The sequence below is a fragment of the Crocodylus siamensis genome, chromosome 4 (assembly GCF_052110815.1).
Source record: "Crocodylus siamensis isolate JL-2025a chromosome 4, ASM5211081v1, whole genome shotgun sequence".
Lineage (NCBI taxonomy): Eukaryota > Metazoa > Chordata > Crocodylia > Crocodylidae > Crocodylus > Crocodylus siamensis.
Window position 1 is genome coordinate 106,442,845 of NC_143398.1, and position 21,263 is coordinate 106,464,107.

The 21,263-nt window shown below is 44.4% G+C and overlaps 1 protein-coding gene across 3 annotated transcripts in view; it reads left to right on the top strand.

The window, feature by feature from the left end:
- The window catches only part of LOC149866298 (uncharacterized), a 45,341-nt gene that overhangs the window by 12,876 nt on the left and 11,202 nt on the right, over positions 1 to 21,263 (top strand). For all 3 annotated transcript variants that reach the window (XM_090043287.1, XM_090043288.1, XM_090043289.1), the window contains 10 exons: positions 1,137 to 1,263; positions 2,026 to 2,146; positions 2,806 to 2,891; positions 4,330 to 4,454; positions 5,861 to 5,920; positions 13,889 to 13,955; positions 15,068 to 15,162; positions 16,295 to 16,423; positions 19,515 to 19,629; positions 20,999 to 21,136. In XM_090043287.1, the coding sequence (XP_089899413.1) occupies positions 1,137 to 1,263; positions 2,026 to 2,146; positions 2,806 to 2,891; positions 4,330 to 4,454; positions 5,861 to 5,920; positions 13,889 to 13,955; positions 15,068 to 15,162; positions 16,295 to 16,423; positions 19,515 to 19,629; positions 20,999 to 21,136 (1,063 nt within the window). The remainder of the gene's footprint in view (positions 1 to 1,136; positions 1,264 to 2,025; positions 2,147 to 2,805; positions 2,892 to 4,329; positions 4,455 to 5,860; positions 5,921 to 13,888; positions 13,956 to 15,067; positions 15,163 to 16,294; positions 16,424 to 19,514; positions 19,630 to 20,998; positions 21,137 to 21,263) is intronic.

The following is a 21,263-nucleotide window of genomic DNA, read 5'->3' on the forward strand; positions in this document are numbered from 1 at the left end:
TCTGACTGCACCCTCTTGAAGCTCTCTCTTTCTGGGTGGAATCCCAGGTTTATCCTACTCTTACACCAGGTAATAGATATATGAGGGTTGTTTACCCCATTGGTCTGACTGAGCTTCAGTGCCAGCATGAGTTCGTGACCAAGGTTAATACAGTAATGCCAAAGCAGCCTTCTTCAGCCAAAGAACTGTTTCATCTTAACAGTGGGAACACTGTATAAACATGAAACAAAAGACTTTGAAACTCACAGTAGGTCTGCTTTATGCAAACCATACCCACAGGCTTAGATTGCAGGGTCTCTTTATGTCAGCCCATTACTTGGAAATAGAGGACTCCCACACCTGGTAGAAACTTTTTAACTCTTTAAGGCCTTTCCCCTCTCTTGGGTCCCAGAACTGGCAAAATGAGCTGTGTGTGTACCTTGGCTGAAGCCAAGGATGTGGGATCTTCACAGTTCATTGTCAATGTGAATACTGCTATCTGCATTTCTGTCGAGCAGCATTCCCTCTAAGATGTGCAGGTGTGCTCATGCCACGCAGCCAGGCCTGCCTGCGCAGCCACGCACATCATGCAGCTTAGAGGGAACGCTGCTGTAGAGCCTGTGTCCCTCTTTGCTAGACATTGTATGAGCACGGAAGCAACATACATTTACTGCCCCAGAGACTATATACATTTTTTCTTACTAACCTGCAGAGCTTACTCTGAAATATGTTATAGGAACCTATTTTCCCACCTCCTATTTGCTTTTCCAACTGCCTGCTGTTAAAATAAACCAGCATACCAATATGGTAAAATATCCCAATAATTTGGTCACTGCATAATCTGCATAAATTGTGGCAGGCGACTGCAAACATGACACAATTTCAGCCATCCCAGAACAGTCAATCCCTGATAACCTTATCTTCTTTGCCAACAGTGTCTCACCTGCTAAGTTCTAAGGCCATCCAGAGTTTGCCTGCACAGTTGCTGTCACCTGATTTGTTGACTTAAACATTGCTGCACAACACTGAGAGTAGAAATGAAGGTGTATAAAAGGAACAAAACTCGTAGTGAAGCAATTCATAGCAGGGGCAGGTGGGAAAATAATCATTTTTGTGGTTCTGCTGATGAGCTTGTTGCATCCTCTTTACTGTTGAAGGAAACTCAGGGTGTCTGCGTGGCAGCCTTTGGTGAGTCAAGGGAGTTCCCGGCCTTCTTTTGCCGCCAGAGTGGCTTCCAGGCTCCGTACCAGGTGCAGAATGAGGAGGAGGCTGCCAAGCTCCTTGGTGAGTTCTCAGTGGAGAAAGGACCAAACCTTGATGTTTAGACGTGGACTGTGAGATAAGGGTTTGCAAAGGTCACTGGGCTTGAATGAAGTATTGGTCACTGTGTAGCAAATGTCACTGTGCTTGAATGGTCACTGTTCAGCAAAGGTCACTGTGCTTGAATGCTAGGGTTATTTGACCCCAGCAGTCTTTTCTGCCCAGAGCAGGGGGGCTGGACCTGATGATCTCACAAGCTCCTTTCCAGCCCTAAACTCCTGCGAATCCATGAAAAAGTACTCTCTCTTGTCTGAAGATGAGGCTGCCCAGAAAAATGCTCTTTCTGCTACTTACTTTGAAGGTAAACAGTGAGAAAAAGGTCAGTCTTTCCACCGAATCAGTGGAGCAAAAGTCACACATGCTGACTGGGCATTCAGCAAATAAATCATGGTCATATATTTTGCTTGCACTGGGGGACCTAGCAGGGAATCAAGTGACCCCTTGTTAAAAAAAAAAAAAAGTCTCTCAGCTCCTGCAAGGAAAATCAGACTGGCCATCAAAAAAACTGAGAGGCAGGGTCCCTTTTCCTCTCAAAGATAGACTCAAAAGTCTAGAGTTGCAAGCTAAATGCTGAAAGCAATTCCCTGTTCCAGCCCCATATCAGAGGAGAGTAGTGGCTATGGCACTGCATGTTCCCTATCTGTCTCAAATGCCTTGTTGCTTTCCAGTTCCATTGCATTATTCAGCTCACAGGGACTCACTAACACCTTATCCATTTACCTTCAGCCAGCACCTTGGCATTGGGCCTAAGTAGTGGAGTGCTAATTGCTGTGCCCTGCCCTAAAGAACAAGCTGCTTCAGGGCAGATTATTGAACATGCCATCCAACAGGCTCTGAAGGAAGCCAGGTGAGAAACACCACAAACTCTGTTCTTATTTTGCTCCGGTGTTGTGATAAATTAAAGATTTCCATGGACTTACCAGAAATACCAGCTCTTTGGCATGGCCTAGAGAGAGAAGTGTTAAAAGAGAAACAGCATCAATTTAAGAAAATTAAGTGTCCTTTTCTCCTCTCCTAAATCAGTAACAAAATTTAGGGGCTGGATGAGGAAGCACAGAAATATACAGTGCTATGTGGACAAGGGAAACCTGGAGCCCTGGGCACAGTTCTTCACAGCTGTTAAAAAAGGAACTAACTTTTGCTTTAAAAATCAAAATTGAGTGGACATTTCTACATGTATATTTAGACTGTGTTGCAGATCAGGGGTGTTTAACTACTATTGCTATGCTTAACTCACCACATTGCCACAAGGACTTTGATAGTGCCCAGGTCTTTACATCACATCCCACAAAGACTATAGTGGATATTATATCCTTAATCTTAGATTTAAGTGAGCCCTGAACATGATTTTCAGTGTGGCTCTATCCATACTGAAGCTTGTTTACTGGGTGTTTGCTGTGGGGTATGGAACTGAATAGATACCTTCTCTGTTTAGTAACCAGCCCATCCACTCGGATCCCCTTCCAGTTCCATTCTTATCTACAGGCATTTTCTTGTCATTTGCAGGTCAAAAGGGATCATAGGAAAAGAACTCACTCCCTTTGTGCTACAAAGAGTGCATGAACTGACGAGTGGAAAATCACTGGACTCCAGTATCCTTTTACTAAACAGAAAATAGACAGGAAAAGAACCCCTAAAATCATATTTCATACTGACCTCAACATCTCCACAGATATGCTGACCCAAAATACTGTCCCTCTAATTATGATCCATCAAGAAAAAATACTCTATTTCAAAGTAGATTCATGTACAAAAACATCATTAGGCTTTCTATTAATGCTCTTTCTGTCTCCCCTCATTTTTGTATTAGAAATGAGTGTGGCTGTGACAGCAGATGTTCAAAAAGCCCAAGAAAATATACCACACCCCACACCCTGACTCTGGATATCCTTATATGCAGCTGGAACACACAGGAGTATGGATGACCATTCCTCAGTACAGGTCCCAGCTCCCCATTGCCGTGTGCAGTCATCAACATTAGTGCAAAGTGAAAAGAGAGTGGGGTTACAATGCTACCAGAGGAGAGGAAGGCAGGTTCAGTAGCTACAGGGTGTAGGTTGTAGCTGTGTTGATCTAAGGACATACGCAGACAAGGCCCTTTGGGTAAATCTGATATCTTTTATTAGACCAACTCAAGTAGTTGTAAAAATTCTTCTTTGCAAGCTCTTGGGTTTAAACACCCATTGTCAGGCTGAGGAAGCATCTGCAGCTGGTGTGTGTTCTTCCTGGATGGAAGGAATAGAGAAGCCAGAGGCTGGTATGCATGCAAGAAAGCCAGTCAGTGAAAATGTAAAGGTTCAGTAGCTAGGCAGTTAATCTGGGGTGTGTGAGGCCCAGGGAGAGATTTATCCTCTTGCTCTCATATCTCCTGTACAACCTCATCAGGGACCATATTCTTAAGGATATTTAGGCACCAAGAGAGGTGGTTTGGTACCTTGTGGCCAGGGACAGACGTTACACATAGTGCCCCCTGCTCCTGGCCTGAGCAGCTGCAGGCATGTGCCTGCATTGCCTCAGTCCAGAGAGCATGTTTGCCTGGTTACAAACCAGTTCAGCCTAGGCAGGTTAGACTAACTTGCAAAGGTTGAATCTGTTCAGGCTCCAGCTTTTTGAATGTCCCTAGCCCATGGGATTATCTGGAACCCCCTAGGGGTTTTGCTCCTAGGGAACTAAGTAGATGAGACTTAAACAAATCCCATTAGGCACAGCCTATGAGCTGCCTGCCTGGCTTCTTAGGTAAAGTTGTCTTTGAAAGCCTGGCTATTGGTATCTCTCTGTTTCAGTTTCTCTGTGAAAACAGGATCATTGCAGGGAGAACTGCCTGAAAGGCTAGGAATCATTTGCATATTATGGTGTTCTGGTTTAAATGCTATAAACAGAGAGGTGCCAGGCAGAGGAGAATCAGGTCTCTGGGGCCCCACAGTGTCACTGCACCAGTCTGTCCTTCCTATTCTTACTCAGTTAAGGAAAAAAGTTTCTTCACAGCCCAATTTCTTGTGGTTCATTTTTTTAAAAATAAAATCTATTTAGATATTGCTCTGGTTCAGAACAATGCCAGAGTGGGCAGCCGTATAGCTGTGGCCCTGGGAAAGCTCAAGAAAGCCCAAGGGAAGGACAAGCTGCCTCAGAGTGGGAGAGCAACTGCACCCCGGCCAGTGAGTTCCATGTATATAATGTCTGTCCACTAATCATTATATTGCTGAGCTTATGCCAGCCCTCCAAAAGATACCCACCACAGTGGTCTACTGTGGCCAAATACCATCCTTTCTTCTCTGAACACCAATGACTCCCTTCTCCCTCTTCAGTTCTTCCAGGTCCTTTATTTACATTTCCTTTATTCCTTTTTTCTTCCCCCTTTACAAAACCTTTTCAGAGCTGGAGTCTTCAATGAGGAGCACTAGCACGGGGCTAGTTCCTCAGAATGGATTCCTAGGGCATCAGCTCAGGTTGCATACAAATCCCTTAAACATCTCACCTTGCTTTCACATTCTACCTTTCCCCCAGATACAGCCTCTCTCCTGAGAGCTCCCAGCACATATCTTCAACTTAGTTGCTATCAATGCAATTAGTTTGAATGTATGCATCTATCTCTGGAGTGAGGAGAGAAAGAATAAGTATGATGAGATTCTGGGGTAAAGAACTCTAATGAACATATCTAAATTAGCCTCTTTACTTATGCATGCTAAAACCAGAAGTGAGGCAGGACATCCCAAACAAGATACACTAACATCTTTATATCACATTACACCATCATGTCTACTTTATAAGCTGTATACTTTACAGAAAAGCTACTTTAGCAAAAGTTTAGAGAGTTGCAAAACCTCTGAATAATACTTACTATAATACTAGCTGCACACACTATCAAAGTCTGATAGTGTCTGCTAACACTAGAAAAAGAGCTCAGTGTTTGCCTAGGCATTTGGGTATTTTTCCCTTTTGAGTGATGTTAACCTCCCATTTCTAGTCCTAGCAAATCATGCAATATCAGGTCTTAATCTTGTCATTGGCCAAAGGTTGAATATTGCCTGAGATTGAATATTTTCTGGTAGGGTCCACTGATTAGGGCAGTTATTAAGAAAGCATTCCCTATATTAAGGGAAGGAAGGAAACATTTCTCTAACACACTGATTTTTTAATGGCAACTTTTGAAGTTTAACATTTTGGAAATGGCTTGAATAGAGATGGCCAGAATGAAGTAGGATGGCACGATACGTAGGATCTAATGTAGGGCCTTGCTGAATCATATGGCTATCACCTGGTGTGTATGGATTGGCATTTTTGTGTGTATGGATGTGGGTCTAACATCTTGCTGCATGGCACTTATCCTTCTCTTTGGCTTGATAACAGTAAGAATACAAAACAGATTTTCCATTCTTTTCAAATAAGATTGTATGGAACGGTTGTTTGCTCTGGCCTGTTTAAATTCCTAGATAAGTTTGGGTCTTCACATTGATTTGCATCTATTTTAGAGGGTGGAAGGAGGTTTGACAAGAACAAAGAAAACATAGCAGTTCTTCTTTCAAATGTTTTCTCCCATGATTTTTTTCTCCACTTCTTCAAGGTGGTCATCGGAGGCACCAATGTCGACTTCATAGCCAAAGCGAGGAATGCCACCATGCTGGTACTGTACCTACAGTGCTCTTAGGCACTACCATTGTCAACAACTTTCATAGGAGCTCCAACCAAAGAAATGTGTGTGTGTGAGTGTACAGTGTATCTGTCTATAGAAATGCAGAGTGGTTACAAAAAACACTTCTGTATATGGAGGGGAGGTAAGTGTTGTGTTTGTGCACGCCGATGTAACTTGTGTATATGGTGTCTGGACTCACCTAATGATCTACTCTGACCTGCCTTCAAGTTAGACTCAGTGCAATTCTAGGTACAAGGCATAAGAGTACCAAGTTATCACCTTTGTGCTATCTTAGAGCCATCTGGGGATGACTCTGAGCCCAGGTATATAAGTTAAGGCTCAGACTTAAGCTCACCTGTCCCAAATTCTAAAGGTCTCTTCTAGCAGAACAGCTGGAGCATGCAGATCACGTTCACCTTTTCCCTAGTCATATCTAATGTGCCAGGAGCTGACAGGGCAGGGTGAGGACCATGGAACAGCTCTGCTCTGAGTTTTATATTACCCAGATTCATGTTGGGGGAACTCCTGTCTGTGACAACAAATTTCCCCTTTCAGTGGCAGTGGTGTTACAGTTACAGCCAATCCGGATGTTTGATTGGCTTAAATAACGTGGCTGTAGATGGGAAATCAACTTCATTTATACCTGATATGAAGTTGTAGCTGTCATCACTATCAGGCACTCTTTCTCTCACTTGTATTTTTAAAAGAAATGACTCAGGAGGTTTGACTGAAGGTATGGGCTACTTGCACAAGTTACCACAAGATCAGCTAGAAGGGGTGACAATCAAATTGTCTGGTATTCTGCAGTAACTGCCCATGTGCCCTGCAGTAAAAACATAAAAAGACTGTCATCAAGAGGGAAATGATCTGGCAGTTGCCACAGGTAAGAGCATGCACATTGGCGATGACTGTGGATCTCCCAGCACTCCATAAGTTCAGACACTAGTTTACCTCAAAGGTAGTTTATTCACATAAACATACCAGGGAACAGAACTGTGACTTCTCCATTTCAGTTCACATCTGCTTGTCTTTTTAATGCATAGGCAAATTTAATTTTTTTTTGATGTACAGGCAGTAACATATGGTATAAATGAATGTGATTTTATGCACGAACATGTTGAAATTAAGTGGGACTGCTGGTTGGGCTCTTTAAAAGCAAAGTGTCACATCTTCAATTACTATACATGTGTTAGGAGGCCAGAGAAAAAGTCATGCTCTCAAATACAGTATTCTGCTCTTGTCCCTGTGAAATAGGGAATGAACTGCTAAGAATATTCAGCATCAGTAGTTAAGGAGAATGAACAAAGTGGTTTCTTAAATTCACATTGCACAGAAAAATAGCAAAACATGGTGTGGTGTCATATATTGTTTAGAGTCACCTGTAGAGCTGAAGGTCTGCTCCTGAGAATACTTAACTGCTGGTCCCCTTCAGGAGCTGCAGAGTTTAGTTCTTACCTGAGGAATACAAACCACCTTGACAAAAAGGAGGACAAAGGCCCTCAGCTGGGGATGAAATCAGAGTCCCTATCAGTTCTTTGAAAAACTTCCCTGTGCCCACAGACAGCACCTGCATTTATCTTGAAAGTGTCTACGCCAGATTCCTATCTCAAAAAACAGAATACAGCTCTGTGATAATGAGACAGACCCAAGAGGCATCAGTAAAACTTTTTCAATTAGTGTCTGAAAAGATCCAGAGCCCACTCCAGACAGAGCCATCCCTTTTGCTGTGAAAAGAAACTACTCGTTCCTGCTTAACACAGTCATCCACGCCTACTACTTTATAGACATGTATTCCTCTCAGTTGCTGTTCTCCTGTTGAACAGTAGAGGGTGACTTATAGCTAATTCTGAGCACAAACTGATGGTAAAGGAACTGCAGGGATGATACAGGATTTTAGAACAGTACCAGGAATCTGAAGTGCTTATTACTTTTCACTGGGTTAGAAGAGAAGGATAAAATAATGAGGGAAGAATGAGGAGCATGAACACTTGTGATAATTTTGCTGAAGTCAGTTATGATATTTAAACAGGACTGTGTATAATGGATCTTGTGCTTGTTGACTGACTTCATAAATATCATAGATTTTAGAGTCAAAAGGGACCTGTTAGATCATTGAGTCTGACCCCCTGCCCTGGGCAGGAGACAGTGATGGGGTCAGATGACCCCAGCCAGGTACTTGTCCGATCTCCTCTTAAATACCTTACAGATTGCTTTAAAATTAAAATTAAAAGAGTCTAGTCTTCAAAACAGTATGTGTGACCTGCTCAAATTAATAACCTGGTTTTAAACTCCTGGACAGGGTTTTCTTTTTTGTTTTGGCAGCATCTATTGTGGATAGTGGCGTTCAGGATTAAAATACTCGTGCTTGGTACTTTGGAACCAATCTATCGCTGTGGGAAGGCGGCTATGTGATGCTTACTGCATTCACGTGAAATTAAGCATGGACAAGGAAAAGAAATAGAAAATCTTTACTCCTGGCAGCAATGAAAGCAAGTAGGGTCTTGCAGGTACCATTAACTAATTAACCTATGATCCAGGTGTAATAAAGCCAAGGGCTATAGTGAATGAAGGGCAACAGCTAATGGTGATGAGAGAAAGAGACAGAGAGGATGTCCAGATACCAATTATAAAATACAAGCAAATTGCCCATCATGAATGACAGAGGGGGGACAAAGGGGGTGCTGCCATCCAGTGCCCTGTGGTGTTGCTGCTCCACCTCCGGCCCTGTGCGTCCCTGCGTCCAGCCCGGTAGGATCCCCCCCACCACTCTGTGTGCAGCCCCATGTGCTCCCCCCCACCTCCTGACACTTCACCCCGCACCACCGCCAGCTCCCAGGAATGGGGAGCAGGGAAATTTGCACACAGCAGTGGCCACCAACACCCAGTGCCCCACGCTGCCACCAGTCCACGTCCAGCCACACACAACATCCCTCGCCTCTCTCTGCCTCCCCTCCGTCTGTCCTCCATCCCTCCCCACTGCTTCCCTCTTGTCTGCTGGCTGTTGTCAGGGCCAGGTGGTGGCAACAGGGGGGTGGGGGAGGCACAGAGGCAGTGGGGGGGGCACTGCCGCCAGAAACCCCCATTCCCCGTCTTGCTCCCCTCTCTCCCTCCCTTCCTCCCCTCTTCCCCACAGCCTCCCCCTCCCTGCCTGGGAGGAGGGCAGGGATGGAGTGCCACTATCCACCATTCTGTGCCACTGCTGCCTGCCGGGGGGGAGGGAAGCTTGCCTTGTCTCCACCGCTACCACCCCACGCCACCACTGCATCCAAGGGGTGGCCTCCCCCCTCCCCCCTGGCCCTGCTCTTTGGAGGCGGAGGCAGCGCAGTGTGCTGGTGGCATGGTGCTGGCTCCCCTCCCCCCCCCCCCCATTCCATGCCCTTCATCATGGTGGCACTCCGTCATGCCAGTCCATCTCCACCGTCCCCTGCACCCCCCTCTGCCGGGGACGGAGTGACATCATGATGGTGGGGATGAAGCTGGCCAGTGTCACCATTGCCTCCAAGGAGCAGGGCGGGAGGGGATGCCACCCTGCTGTGCCAGTACATCCCCACTCCATCCCCTCATGGCAGCACTGTGCCATATGTGTCCATCTGTGTAGAGCACTCTGATTGGTTGTTTCAGCTCCCAAGACAACCAATCAGAGTGCTCATAAAGCATTAGGGACAAACAGACAGACAGACTAAGGCTTTTATTATATTAGGATTTTCACTCCGTTTCAACTTAGCTGAGTGTTTCATTATGATCTGTGTCCAGTGCTTCTCTGTGACTAGGTGAGATTTTGACCATTGGCCAAATCCTTAGGAAACAATATTACCATATTTTTTACTTTCCTCCCACGACATGCTGCAGAGTGGAGCAATGCTGGGGGAGAGGAAGGAGAGAGCAATATTTTTAGATAGGCCCAGTACAACAGAAAACATAAGCCCATCATTGATGGGTGGGACGTGAAATCTGGCAGTGTTTCGCACAGGAGGGAAGTGCTAGGACAGTTTTTTAAATGCCACAAAATAAAATGTGGTAAAAAAAAAAAGAGCCAAAGATGTAAAAGCACGAATGGATCAGAATGTTGTCTGGGGGTGGTCATTGCCACGGGCAAAAAGAGTATCTGTTGCTAGGTAAATGATGTGGAAAAGGCAACATTTTCTGTCTTCCTTTTTAAATAACTGAATATTTGTGTGTTACAAGACGGTACTGTAAGTGAATTACAAGACGGTATGATAAGTGGATTCACAAACTCTATGGGTAAATAAGCAAATGAAAGTAGTAACATGTAGTAATGCAGAACAGTAACAATTTATAGCTACTAGCTTATTTTCCAGATTCTAGCGCACATAGTACCCTAGAGATTTAAGAGGTAAGCTAGTAGCAGATAGAGAGTCGGTGACCAAGTACTCCAGGAGGAAAGGTGATCTTGTACTTAAGACCTGGGATTGGAATTCAGGACATCTGGTCCAATACCTTGAGGCCAGGTACAGACATTACACCTTTACCAGTATAAGTGATCAGAAACTGGTTTATACCCATAACAGAACAGAAGTTCGGCACACACAGACTAGTTTAAAAATGGTGGAATCTGGTTCAGGATTTGCCCCCCTCTAACAAAGGGCAAATGTGTGTTCTGTTCATGAGTCTGCTACAGACTTACCCTCCTGTCTCTCATTTTCCAGTCGGTAAAATGGGGATAATAATAATTCTTTCTTCCTGCTCTTTGTCTGTCCTGCCTAGACTATAGTAGTATGGGCCCTGATCTCTGTGGAATTGTTTTGTGGACTTATTCAGCAAAATAAGTTTGGAACTGTGCTTTAGTGGTATTTTAATTTGCAGTTCAGACGATATGTTTGTCATTTGTCCTTATTTTATATGTGAGTAGTTCAGCAGCTAAACCTATCTTCCCATGTGTACTGCCTAGCCCCACCTTAATTTTTAGATACTCTTTTTTGAGCTATAGCACGACGGTTCATTTCTTGACAACTGCTGCAGCTATTTTGCATGGATAGTGTTCTGTATTGGGAAACTGTCTATCATGTTATATATTCTGTTTTGGGAAGTATTTCCCAGAACATGGAAAATTGGATGTGTATTAAGTATCATGTACTGGCTATGTTTTCTCTCTCTTAAGTGTCTGGTTCACATCAAGGATGAGTTTACTAATCCTCTCTGAGTTGTTATATTTCCATTAGTCAGTAACAGTAATAGGCTTGTACTTGTCTAAAGGATAAAAGACTATTTCTCTCAGGCAATGGAATTACATCCTGAGCTTGTGGGGTAGGAGACTGTGCTTTGCGCTGTGGTTGTATTGTAAGGTCAGCTGTTTGAATGATTACAAATCTGTAATCTGGTGAAGCAGTGTGGATAAAACAAGATATTCTGTTCCTGTCTGTGATTTAGTGTGTGTGTGCGGGGGGTGTATCTTGCCAACCTCTGAGAACTCTGCCCTGTCTCCAAAGAGTATCCAAGAGTGGGGAGAAAACCGAGGCAGGGAAATGTGTAGAGGTATTTTATTCTTTTGTCTCACTTGCGTCTTTATTGTTCCAGCTAAAGTAAAGAGCTATATGCTTCAATTATTGTGTGCCCCTGAAGAGATGAATTGTAAACCAGAGTGCTCATGAGTCTGGGTCTCTGGGAAATGGTGTGCCTGAGCAACAAAGGAGTCTGCAAAAGCCAGCACTGGCTCTGCAGGAGGGCTAGAGTAGCAATGCTTCTGGTACCGTTTCTGTGAAGGGCTGACAGACAGATAACCCAGGCACTGGAAGTCTGACAGCAGGGCCAAAGAAAAGGAGTGTGTTGGATTGTACTCAGAGCATGGGAAACTTAAGAGCACGCAGACTAACTGTGGTGAGACCCAGGTAGGGTACCCCAGCCAATATTATGCTGGAACAGGCCAGTGGCAGGCTAACTACCAAGAAAAGCAGGAGGCATTGATCTGTTGTCTAGTGACTTCCTTTCCATTCTACTTAAGGACTGAAATGAGTCTGAACAATTTCAGTTGATGAAGCTGGTGCAATGAGGTGATAACTACTTTACTGCAGTCAAGGAAAAATGAGAGGGAAGCATTATTATCCTCTTATTTATCTTCATACACACAGACAGTAAACGAGTGGAAAAAGTAACAGTGATTAGAGAAAAGGATTGCATGTGGATAAGAACTTCCACTGAGGCAGGAAATTTACTTTTCCTGTATGATGTTTCTCTCCATTGCTGCTTCTCATCCTATGTTTGCCTTTTCCTCTTCTGTCAGTGCACTGGCCTCCTTCTCTTCCCCATTGTTTTCCATCCCTTCCACTTCCCTGTTATTCTGCTCAGGCTCTGAGTGAATTACATTCAAGATGACTGAGTCACCATCTCAACTGTAGCACTTTGACCAGGACCTTTGTCATCTGATAAGGAGTCTGGAGGGAGGGAGGGAAAGATTTCAAATCCTTTTCCATTCAAGAGGGGTGATAGCAGGAGAATCATGTGATGCTACTATTCATATTACTGACCTGTTCCATTCTAAATACTCTGCCCTCTGCTAAATTGTGTCTGGGTTATGGAGCAGAGCACCTGTTTAACTAGTTAGTTCCATTTGGTGGGTTTAAGTGACAGTTTTAGTGTACACCAAGGGCACAAAACTCGGATCCAGTTTTCAAATTCCTGAAAACTCAGGTATGTTGGAAATCAGGGATTCAGGGCAGCTCTTTGTGCAGAGGCAGGCACACCTAGAAAAATTCTTCTCCAGACTCCAGGTCAGCCGTCCATTGGAAAGCATTGGGTTGACCTGTGGCCCACACAGCATTTCAGTTTTTTTTCCTCCAGACCCCAGAACACAGGGGCCTTCAGTCAAGTGGGGATGGGTATATGCAAGAGTGGGCAAAGGTCGTTTTTGTGTGCATACTCTTGTAGGGTTTGTGGGGGGCAGAGTGTGTTTTGGTGAGTGTCACAGCAGGGAGTTGGTGTGTATGGACACGTACACATTGTGGCACTTGGTTCCTAAGCTTTTAATGTATTCATTGAAGATATTTCTTTCCTCCTTGAAAACTCTGGAATTTCCAGAGCAGTGATGATCATCACCAAAGCCATTGAAAGAAGCCTCCTTCAGAGTAGGAAAAAATATTTTGCTGGTTCCGAAGCTAAGAACTGTAAGACCACTTGATAATAAGTGATGAAACCTCAGTTGACTTGAGGCAAGCAGCCTGTGCTATTTCTAGCTGGAGGATTTGGAGCTGCTGTGTCTCAGCAGGAGCCCAGTGAGGTAATGTACTGATTGGAGAAAAGCAGAATGTGTTCCACGAGGCAGCATTTGGCTGTGTTTGTGACACTGACAGATAGATGGAAAGAGAAATTGGAAGGAAAGAGCAGGAGGACAGAGAAATCTGCAGCCAGACATAGATGGAGAAGTAGAGTAAGCACAGGGGGATTTGGGAAGAGAAAAGAGGTAATGCAGATGCTTCTGTAAATAGGGAGTGGGATATACAGCACAGGCAGATGTTACAAAGCAGGAGATCACACTAGCAAAATCACTGGAATTACTTAAAGAAAGGACCTTTCTGAACTGGTGGAGGACTGGATGTCTTGGGGATAGCCAGTGAAGTAGAGAGTCTTTTGCCTCTGGGCCTGTGACTCCAGTCTGGTTAGAGATGGTCAGCTCATTCACTGTCTTCATAGAGGACTGTTTATATTATATAAAACATTCTGGTAAGTATCTTGATTAAGTGGTCTCCATAAATAAGACCAAAATATGCAGGACACTAAACTTTTCTGTAACACAAGGAAGGGGTCCTGTCTGGCCAGGACTGAGGCACACGTGTTGGATAGGAAGACTTGTACATCTCTCTGTCCCAAAGCTAGAGGATTTCAGTCTCCACAGCTGTCAGTCCCGCACACGTTCACAATTGTATCTTCTTTAAATATGTGCAGAGGAATGTCCTCTATGCAACTCAGTTTTTTTAGCTCATGTGATTCTTGATTTACTTTTTGCAGGTTGGCGGCCAGACAAACACTGGGAAAGTGAGCCGAACCTTTGGAGGTGTTGGGAGAAACCTGGCAGGTGCTGAGTGGTGGTTGTCTGGGGGTTTGTGGAAACCATAGTTTATTATTACATATTATTTACATCACAGGAGCACCTAAGCAAGTGCCAATCAGGATCAAGGCCCCATCGGGCTAGAAACACATGGGGCCACCCTCCCTCCCCAAAGGCTTTGCATCATTTTAAATGACAAGTGATAACAGCAAACAATAGAAGGGAAGGAGGGGGAGGGGGCCACACAGCCAGGGGAAAGAAAACAAGGGCTCTCTATTACAGATAGAAAGTTAATTAGTGCATAGCACAATGTCAGCAAAGTAAAAGATCAGTTTACCAAGATCTGCTGCACAGCATAGTCAGCCTTAGCATGTTGGCTACTTGCTGGAACCATAGCAGATGTGAGCCTTGAAGAGGGATTTGAAAGAGTAGAGAGTAAGATCATTATATATTCCATCAAGAATGATGTCCCATGCACAAGGGGCAAAATGGAAGAAAGCCTAGAGACAGTAGTGGGAGGGGCAGACCAAAGAGCTGCAATCATTGAGAGTAGGCCAAAGGTCCCTGTAGCCCAGATTAAATATATTTGAATTGCTGGTGTACCAGAGAACATAGTTTGTATTTTTGCTTGTCTGAGAGAGGAAGGGGAGAGATTTAAGGAAAAGTCCTAATCTAACCATGGAGCTGAAGTCTTTTAAAAAATCTTTTTCCATCTTTCTGATACAAATCTGCTCTTGCCTCAGAGCAAATAGATGGGATTTCAAAAAGTGCATTTTTGCAATTGGGATGCAGGGGAAGAAACACGGTGGCCCGCTGCGCCATTTCCTTCTACTCCCAGACCAAATGAGCTGCACAGCCAGAGATTCACATGGCAGCACATTAGCAGATCAACTTTTCCTTTCCACACTCCAGACAGAGTGTTGGACGGCAGTAGAGAGACCTGATAGAGGATCAAACTGATGAGGTGCCAGATGTGGGGGACTGATGGATGATGAGAAAAATACAGGGCATCAGGCATCCCAGGAAAGGCCCTTTCTATAGCCACTCAAAAATGTCATCCTCTGAAGCTTGGGACTCAGGTTTAGTCATGTGGTCCTCCACTGGAATTATAACTTTGCTCCACTGCCATCTATTTGTAGATTGCTTAAGCCGCCTTGGGAGGACTCCCTTCTTTATATCAGCTATGGGGAAGGATGAACATTCAGAGTCCATCCTACGCTACTGCAGTCATATGGTAGGTCATGCAGAAACAGCTTCTCATGGGAATGCTGAAGGTAACTTTGCACTGGGAGAAGCCTCAGTGAAGCTAGTGGGCATAAGAGCCAATTCCTTTGCAGCTAAATGAGGGAAGAGTTGTGTGCCTTTTTCCTCGTGGCTAGGTGAAGAGATAGGAGCCACTAACCAAAACAGGTCACATATAAGACCACTCAGGAATCTGAACTATGAGGGCTGCATATAAATTCAAGAGCCAGAGTCTGAGTGAGAGAAGAGTTGGAGTCAGAATATCAAAGGCTTCAGAAGGCTCAGACACAGCAAGAAACAACTCATGGCATGATCCCGAGAAAAAAGCTTTGCTTTGGGGAAAAGGAAAGTCTGGAAAGAGGTCTGGTACTATGTACAAACCGTCCGCTGCTGCTTGATTCCTACATGGCCAAGAAAACAAGGTTTAATATTTGTTTTTTGTAAACAAATGGTATCATATCCAAGGACTAATGGACTCCATCATCCATTTCTCTTCCTTAGGGAATCAACATACAGGAACGAATATTTTCACTAATTGCTCAAGCTAAAAGGGGGTAACAATAATTAGATCGCTGTATGTGTGCATATAGTCTTTCTACCCTCATCCAAATTTACATTATTCTAATCTGTGCCATCACAGTAAATATAGTCCTGTAAGCAAACACAACGCAATTGCAAAGAGCATTGCTGGACTAGAAACCATAAACTGTCAATGCTGGAGGGGACTACTTGGTTTTCTTCAGTCCACTAATTTCATTCTGCATTTGTGTGATGGGTCCTTCTGATCGCTGAGGAACAATCCAGGCATCTTTTAGAAAGAGCATCAGAAGAAAGTCAAGTGTGGATGCTTCTGTGCAAGTCTAGGGAAGAAATCTGTCATTCCCATTTACTAAATAATTTATGCAGCCATTGCCATGGTACCTGTGCACATTGGGTACAATGGAGTTCTTCTGATTATTGCTCAGAAAAGAAAGGGAGGAGGTGGAACAGAGAACAGTAAAGTGGACTGCTGCTAAATAACCGGTACTTGTTACGTGGGGATGGCTAGAAGAGAATCCTGAGGTCAGCCGAACATGGCAGAGAAAGGCAACTTATTCCACTGGTGACTCCTCTTCCTGTTGTAGGACATGGGAGGTGTTCTTCAACTGGAGGGGCACAACACAGCTACCTACTGTGCAGTGATGACAGGGAGTGGGGAACTCAGCCTTGGCTTGGGAGACATGGACATCCACCAGCAGATAACAGAACATTATGTAAGGATTTCCTCTGACCTATAATCACTTGTAAGAAGAAAGCATGGATGCATAACAGCAGCAAGTGTTTAAGGTGTGTGTGTGTGTGTGAGAATGTGAGTATAGGGGCTGAGGGAATCTGGATAACATTATTATATGCTCAGAGTGGTTACTGCTATGCTACTGGGACATAGGCAGTCACACCCAATGATAAGAGCTGAGGCTTGTAACCAGAGTTGTAGGGGCAGTTAGACTTCTGCCTGTTGAACAACTGGCTGACCATTGTCCCAGGCAGGGAGGGGAGGCTTAATTAGGATGCTCCCAGATGATCAGGAGGTGTGCAGGTGCCAGCAGCCTGATGGACTCCAACTGACCCAATCAAGCCCTGGCAGGGCTGCCCATTACAGCTCATGCATTCTGAAATTAGGATCAACAGGTGGAAGCCTACAGTTCGCCTCAGATATGGGTTACTGATATGGCCCTGGAACAAGCTGCTCGCCAACCAGAGGTGCTTATTGTTATCTAGAATACATACCCCCCAACAGAATCCCACCAAATTAATCCTATCCATGATATCTATGCCAGAACCCATTGGTCATAATCACTTTTGAGCTTTCAATGACTTCATGTCCACTTAGGTACCTGAAGATAACATTCCCAGCTTTGAAACCAGAATAGCATGGATAGGATTACCTCCTCTCCCCTCTACCCGCTGCTTCTACATGCTGAGCTGTGTAAACTGATTCTGCTTCTCAGGCTGGTAGGTAGAGAAGGTTTCAGGCCATTAATGGAAATGATGATTAAGTTTTGATTCATGTAAACCCCCACAGCCCCACCCTCTTTCCCCACTAATTCCACCGTTGACAAAGCAAAGCCTGCACTTACCAACTGATGGTAATTTGGATGGCAAATGCAATTAGTTTATTAGGAGGACCCTCATAGGGCTGAGAAATCTTAGGGGAAAAAAGTGGTCATTGCTCCCACTTCTATCTCCACCCTTTTCCTTCCCACAATTTGACAATGAAAGGAAAACTAAACCATTGAATGATAGATTAATCTTTGTGATCTTTGCAAAATAACCAAGAAAGAGGCCAAGTGGAAACTCAGTAAACTTCTCTCCTGATGAAAGCTACACTCTGGTGATGTTTCTCTTGATGAAATTGAGCAGAGACGTGGGAAAGAGGCTGTGGCAGAAGCAATGGCACAAGCCAGTGATTTCTATAACACCTCATGCCAGCTAAGAATAGCCATCATGAAGCTGGAAATTGGTTGCTGAGCTGTCTCTGAATTCTGCATCCACCTCAGGGCTAGGAGTGTAGTCACAGATGGCGGTAGTGGTAGGCAGCTTTTACCAAATTGGACATGACATATTGAGTTGTGAGAAATATTTTGGTAACAGGAAAACTTGAGCTGCTTATCTGGGTGATAGATCCTATGCTTTTTGCTACCAAAGAGGGAGGGGGGTTGTCTTTTACTTTCTATGCACAGACTTATTAGTACCATAGAAGTAGCACTTTCAGCCTCTGGCAGCAGAAAGCCTGGCTGCATGTCAGTAATAGCTTCAGATAGTCATCAATGGACCCTGAAGTGAACCTCCTCCAGTTTTCATTGGAGGGAAAGATGACTGCTCTGCGAGAAGGGCAAAAATGTAAGGGAAAAGTCTGGGAAGGCCCTGGATGGATATCAGAAGACCAAATCTTGGCCTTTGCAGAGATATTAGATTGTCTGAAAGTCTGTGAATAGCACAGGCATAAAAACAGAGGAAGGAGGAGTAATTTGAACATCCAGGCATACACTTACCAATAGGTCCATAAATTAGGCTCCTGATGACCATAGTTAGGCCCCCTGAAGAGTTGTCCAGTTTTTTCAAAGTTCTGGCCACATAAAGTCTCCTATTGCCTAAATGAGACTTCAGGCAGCACAATTCTGAAAGTTTTGGCCATTCTGTTAAGACAGAAACACCCAGAAACTCATTGATGATGGCACAACCCAGTTGCTTAGGGCCACTGCAGGTCTGTTTTTGGTGACTTCTCTAGGGCCTGGGAAGTAATTTTTTTTCCTAGCCACTCTTTCTAAGTATGTTGAACTAATCAATTCTCTTCTGATATTCATCTCAGATATACACAGGAATACATTTGGGCATTCATTATTATAAGGAACTGAATGTTTGCCTGACAGCTAGGTTCTCTTGTAACCCAGATCCTTCCTGTGTTGGCACTGGGCTCATATCTTCCTTATTGACCATCCTCAAAAGGGTTCAGAGAGAGGAATAACAGATACTGAATTCCGACCAAAAACGTTTGTTAAAACTAAGCCTATTGGTCACTTCTATTCAAAAGAAGTCACAGCAGTGCCAATCTTTCATATACTGTAGTCTAGAGGGGCATCCAGTCCAGGTGGCGAATACCAGTTCCATGTAGGTGTCTAACTCAGGGTTGCAGATAGGCACCAAAGACCCAGAGAGAGGTGGGATTTTTGACACACCCATCTCTTCAGCATGCTCTATTATCCAGCTTAGGTAAACCCTTTGTCTCCCTCACTCACCATCTTGACTATTGGGAAGTGCTTAATTCTCTTCATTTACCAGAGAGGGAAATTCAGTACCTCACTTGGCATCATGGATTCTGCTGAAGGAGCTGGATCCTCAAAATTATACTACAGCAATGTTAAAAAAGTCACCTCAACTAATTCCCTTGGTGAAGCTGGGTCTTTGGCCTTTGCTCCCTGGTCCCACTAAATCATTAAGGTGTGGAGGCATTTCATTTTATTCCCTAGGCCCTCCAGCTAATCAATAAGCAGCAATATTGAGCTTGAAAGGGAGTCAACAGCAACCTACCTGTGTGTGAAGGACAAGCTAGCCTGATGGGAAAGTGGGGGGGTTATAAATAAAAGGGAAAACTGAGAGAACCTGAAAGGCTTACTTGCCCTAGAAAAAGTTGCTGCTGGTTTGCAAGCCTAAATCTAAGGGCTGCAGCCAACATTGATGGTTCATCTACATCGCAGTACCTGAGTCTGATCAGAAGAGTGTGGCAGGTAGACACTGCATTCTAACCCATTCACAGGGCAATGGATCCAGCTGCTTCTATTCTAACTGTGCTCTGCACTTTGCTAGGTATCCAGGTTCAAGCAGCATCTGTGCATGGCCCCGGTAGTATGTATTGATGGAAACGTGCCAATTGCCACAATCCAGTACGTCTGTCAGATTGCCAGAGAGCACCAGGTACCAGGTAAGGGAAAAATCACTAACAGCAGGTCCCTTTGGGCATAACAACTTGTGTGCTGAGACATGCTATGTAACATGTACAATGCCTTCAACTCTTCCTTATTTCAAAAGCACACTATCTTACGTCTTGGGTTAGTTCTTCCCCCTCTTTTTTCCTTATGTTTTAATTTATTCCTAGTTTTTCTTATTCTGTCTTATATCTTATAGCAGATCTGATTTTTGTGTGGGTAATAGCTATATCCTCTAGCACCCACTGAAAGTCAGGAGGGATGAGAGTAAAGAACCAATATGGGCACTTAAGGTGAAGACAGAAGTGACAATTTTTGACTGATCTAGCCCCTGGAAATGTTCTACAACCATGACCAAACAGAAGTGCACAGCTGCAGAGCACTTTAAAAATACTTGATCCCATGAAAATCTGAACCCTCATTGCATGAAGGTTCAGATGAAGATGTTCCAAAATGGAGTGTCTTCAGTAACTTGTGTCTGCACTGCCTCCCAACCCTGGTGATGTTTTCAGAATGGGAGGGGGGAAAGGGAGCAGAGGGAGTTTGATCTGGGTTTTTTTTCAGCCGGCACTGGAGGGGGTGGGGGGAGGTCCAATTCACCCCCCCCCACCATGGGCTGGAGAACCCCCAGAAAGAGCTCCCATCCTTTCTGAAAACAGTGCTGGCTCTGAGAGGGGGGAGGGGCATTGCTAGGGAAGACCAGCTACAGGCTCACAGCCAGAAGCTGAACTCCCCAACCCCTGGGACCCTACAGTGAACTTCTGTTGGGTCCAGGGGATCGTTGTAACTCAGGGCGCTTCCTGTGAAGTGCCATGAGTTACAACAGGGAGCTGCTGTTCTGTCTGTCCCTGTAATTCCTCCTATGCTTTGAATACTGGAGCATTTTGTGAAGCAATAAGCACTACCTTATATTTTTAAAGGATTTGTTCCCTGATTCACATGAAATACTTCAATCCCTCTTGTTTTGTTGCAGACTTTTCACAACGCTTCTTCACACCTCAGACTTGCCACCTAGCTTCTTCAGATGCAAACTCTGAAGGGGAAGAGGGTGGTATAATTCTCAGGGCTCAGCATAAACCCTCAAAACAGTAGACAAATTGGCAAATGAACAGGAACTTTCAAGCTAAAAATACTTTCCTAACTATGTCTTTTATCATAGCATCCCAGAGCCAGAAACAATCTAATCAGAGTTACAGTAAAAAGGTAGATTAGTAAGACTGCCTTGCCATGAACAATAAGTCTAGATGCTGATAAATTGTAGCTACCTCAGCATGGTAAACATCATAATAAGCCTTTTAAATAGCTATTTGCTCTGATGGAGGAAGTATATTCTAGTAGTTAACTAACTGCAATGTCGTTTTGAAGTGTGCTATGAGCCAACAGATGAGAACAAGGCCTCTAAGCCATTCCTTTCAGAGAGCTGGAGAGCACTGGCCTACATCTCCCCCAACCTGCGAGAACTAAGAGCAATAAACCGGACCCTTGGACACCCTGTGCCAACAGGTACTGTACACTGAGAGGGCAGCAAGGGAAAAAATTCCAGATGATCTAGGCTCTCTGGCATGTCCAGACCAGCCTTCACGTGTGGTATGTGGCACTGCAGACTCATCTGCAGCACCATACACTGCAC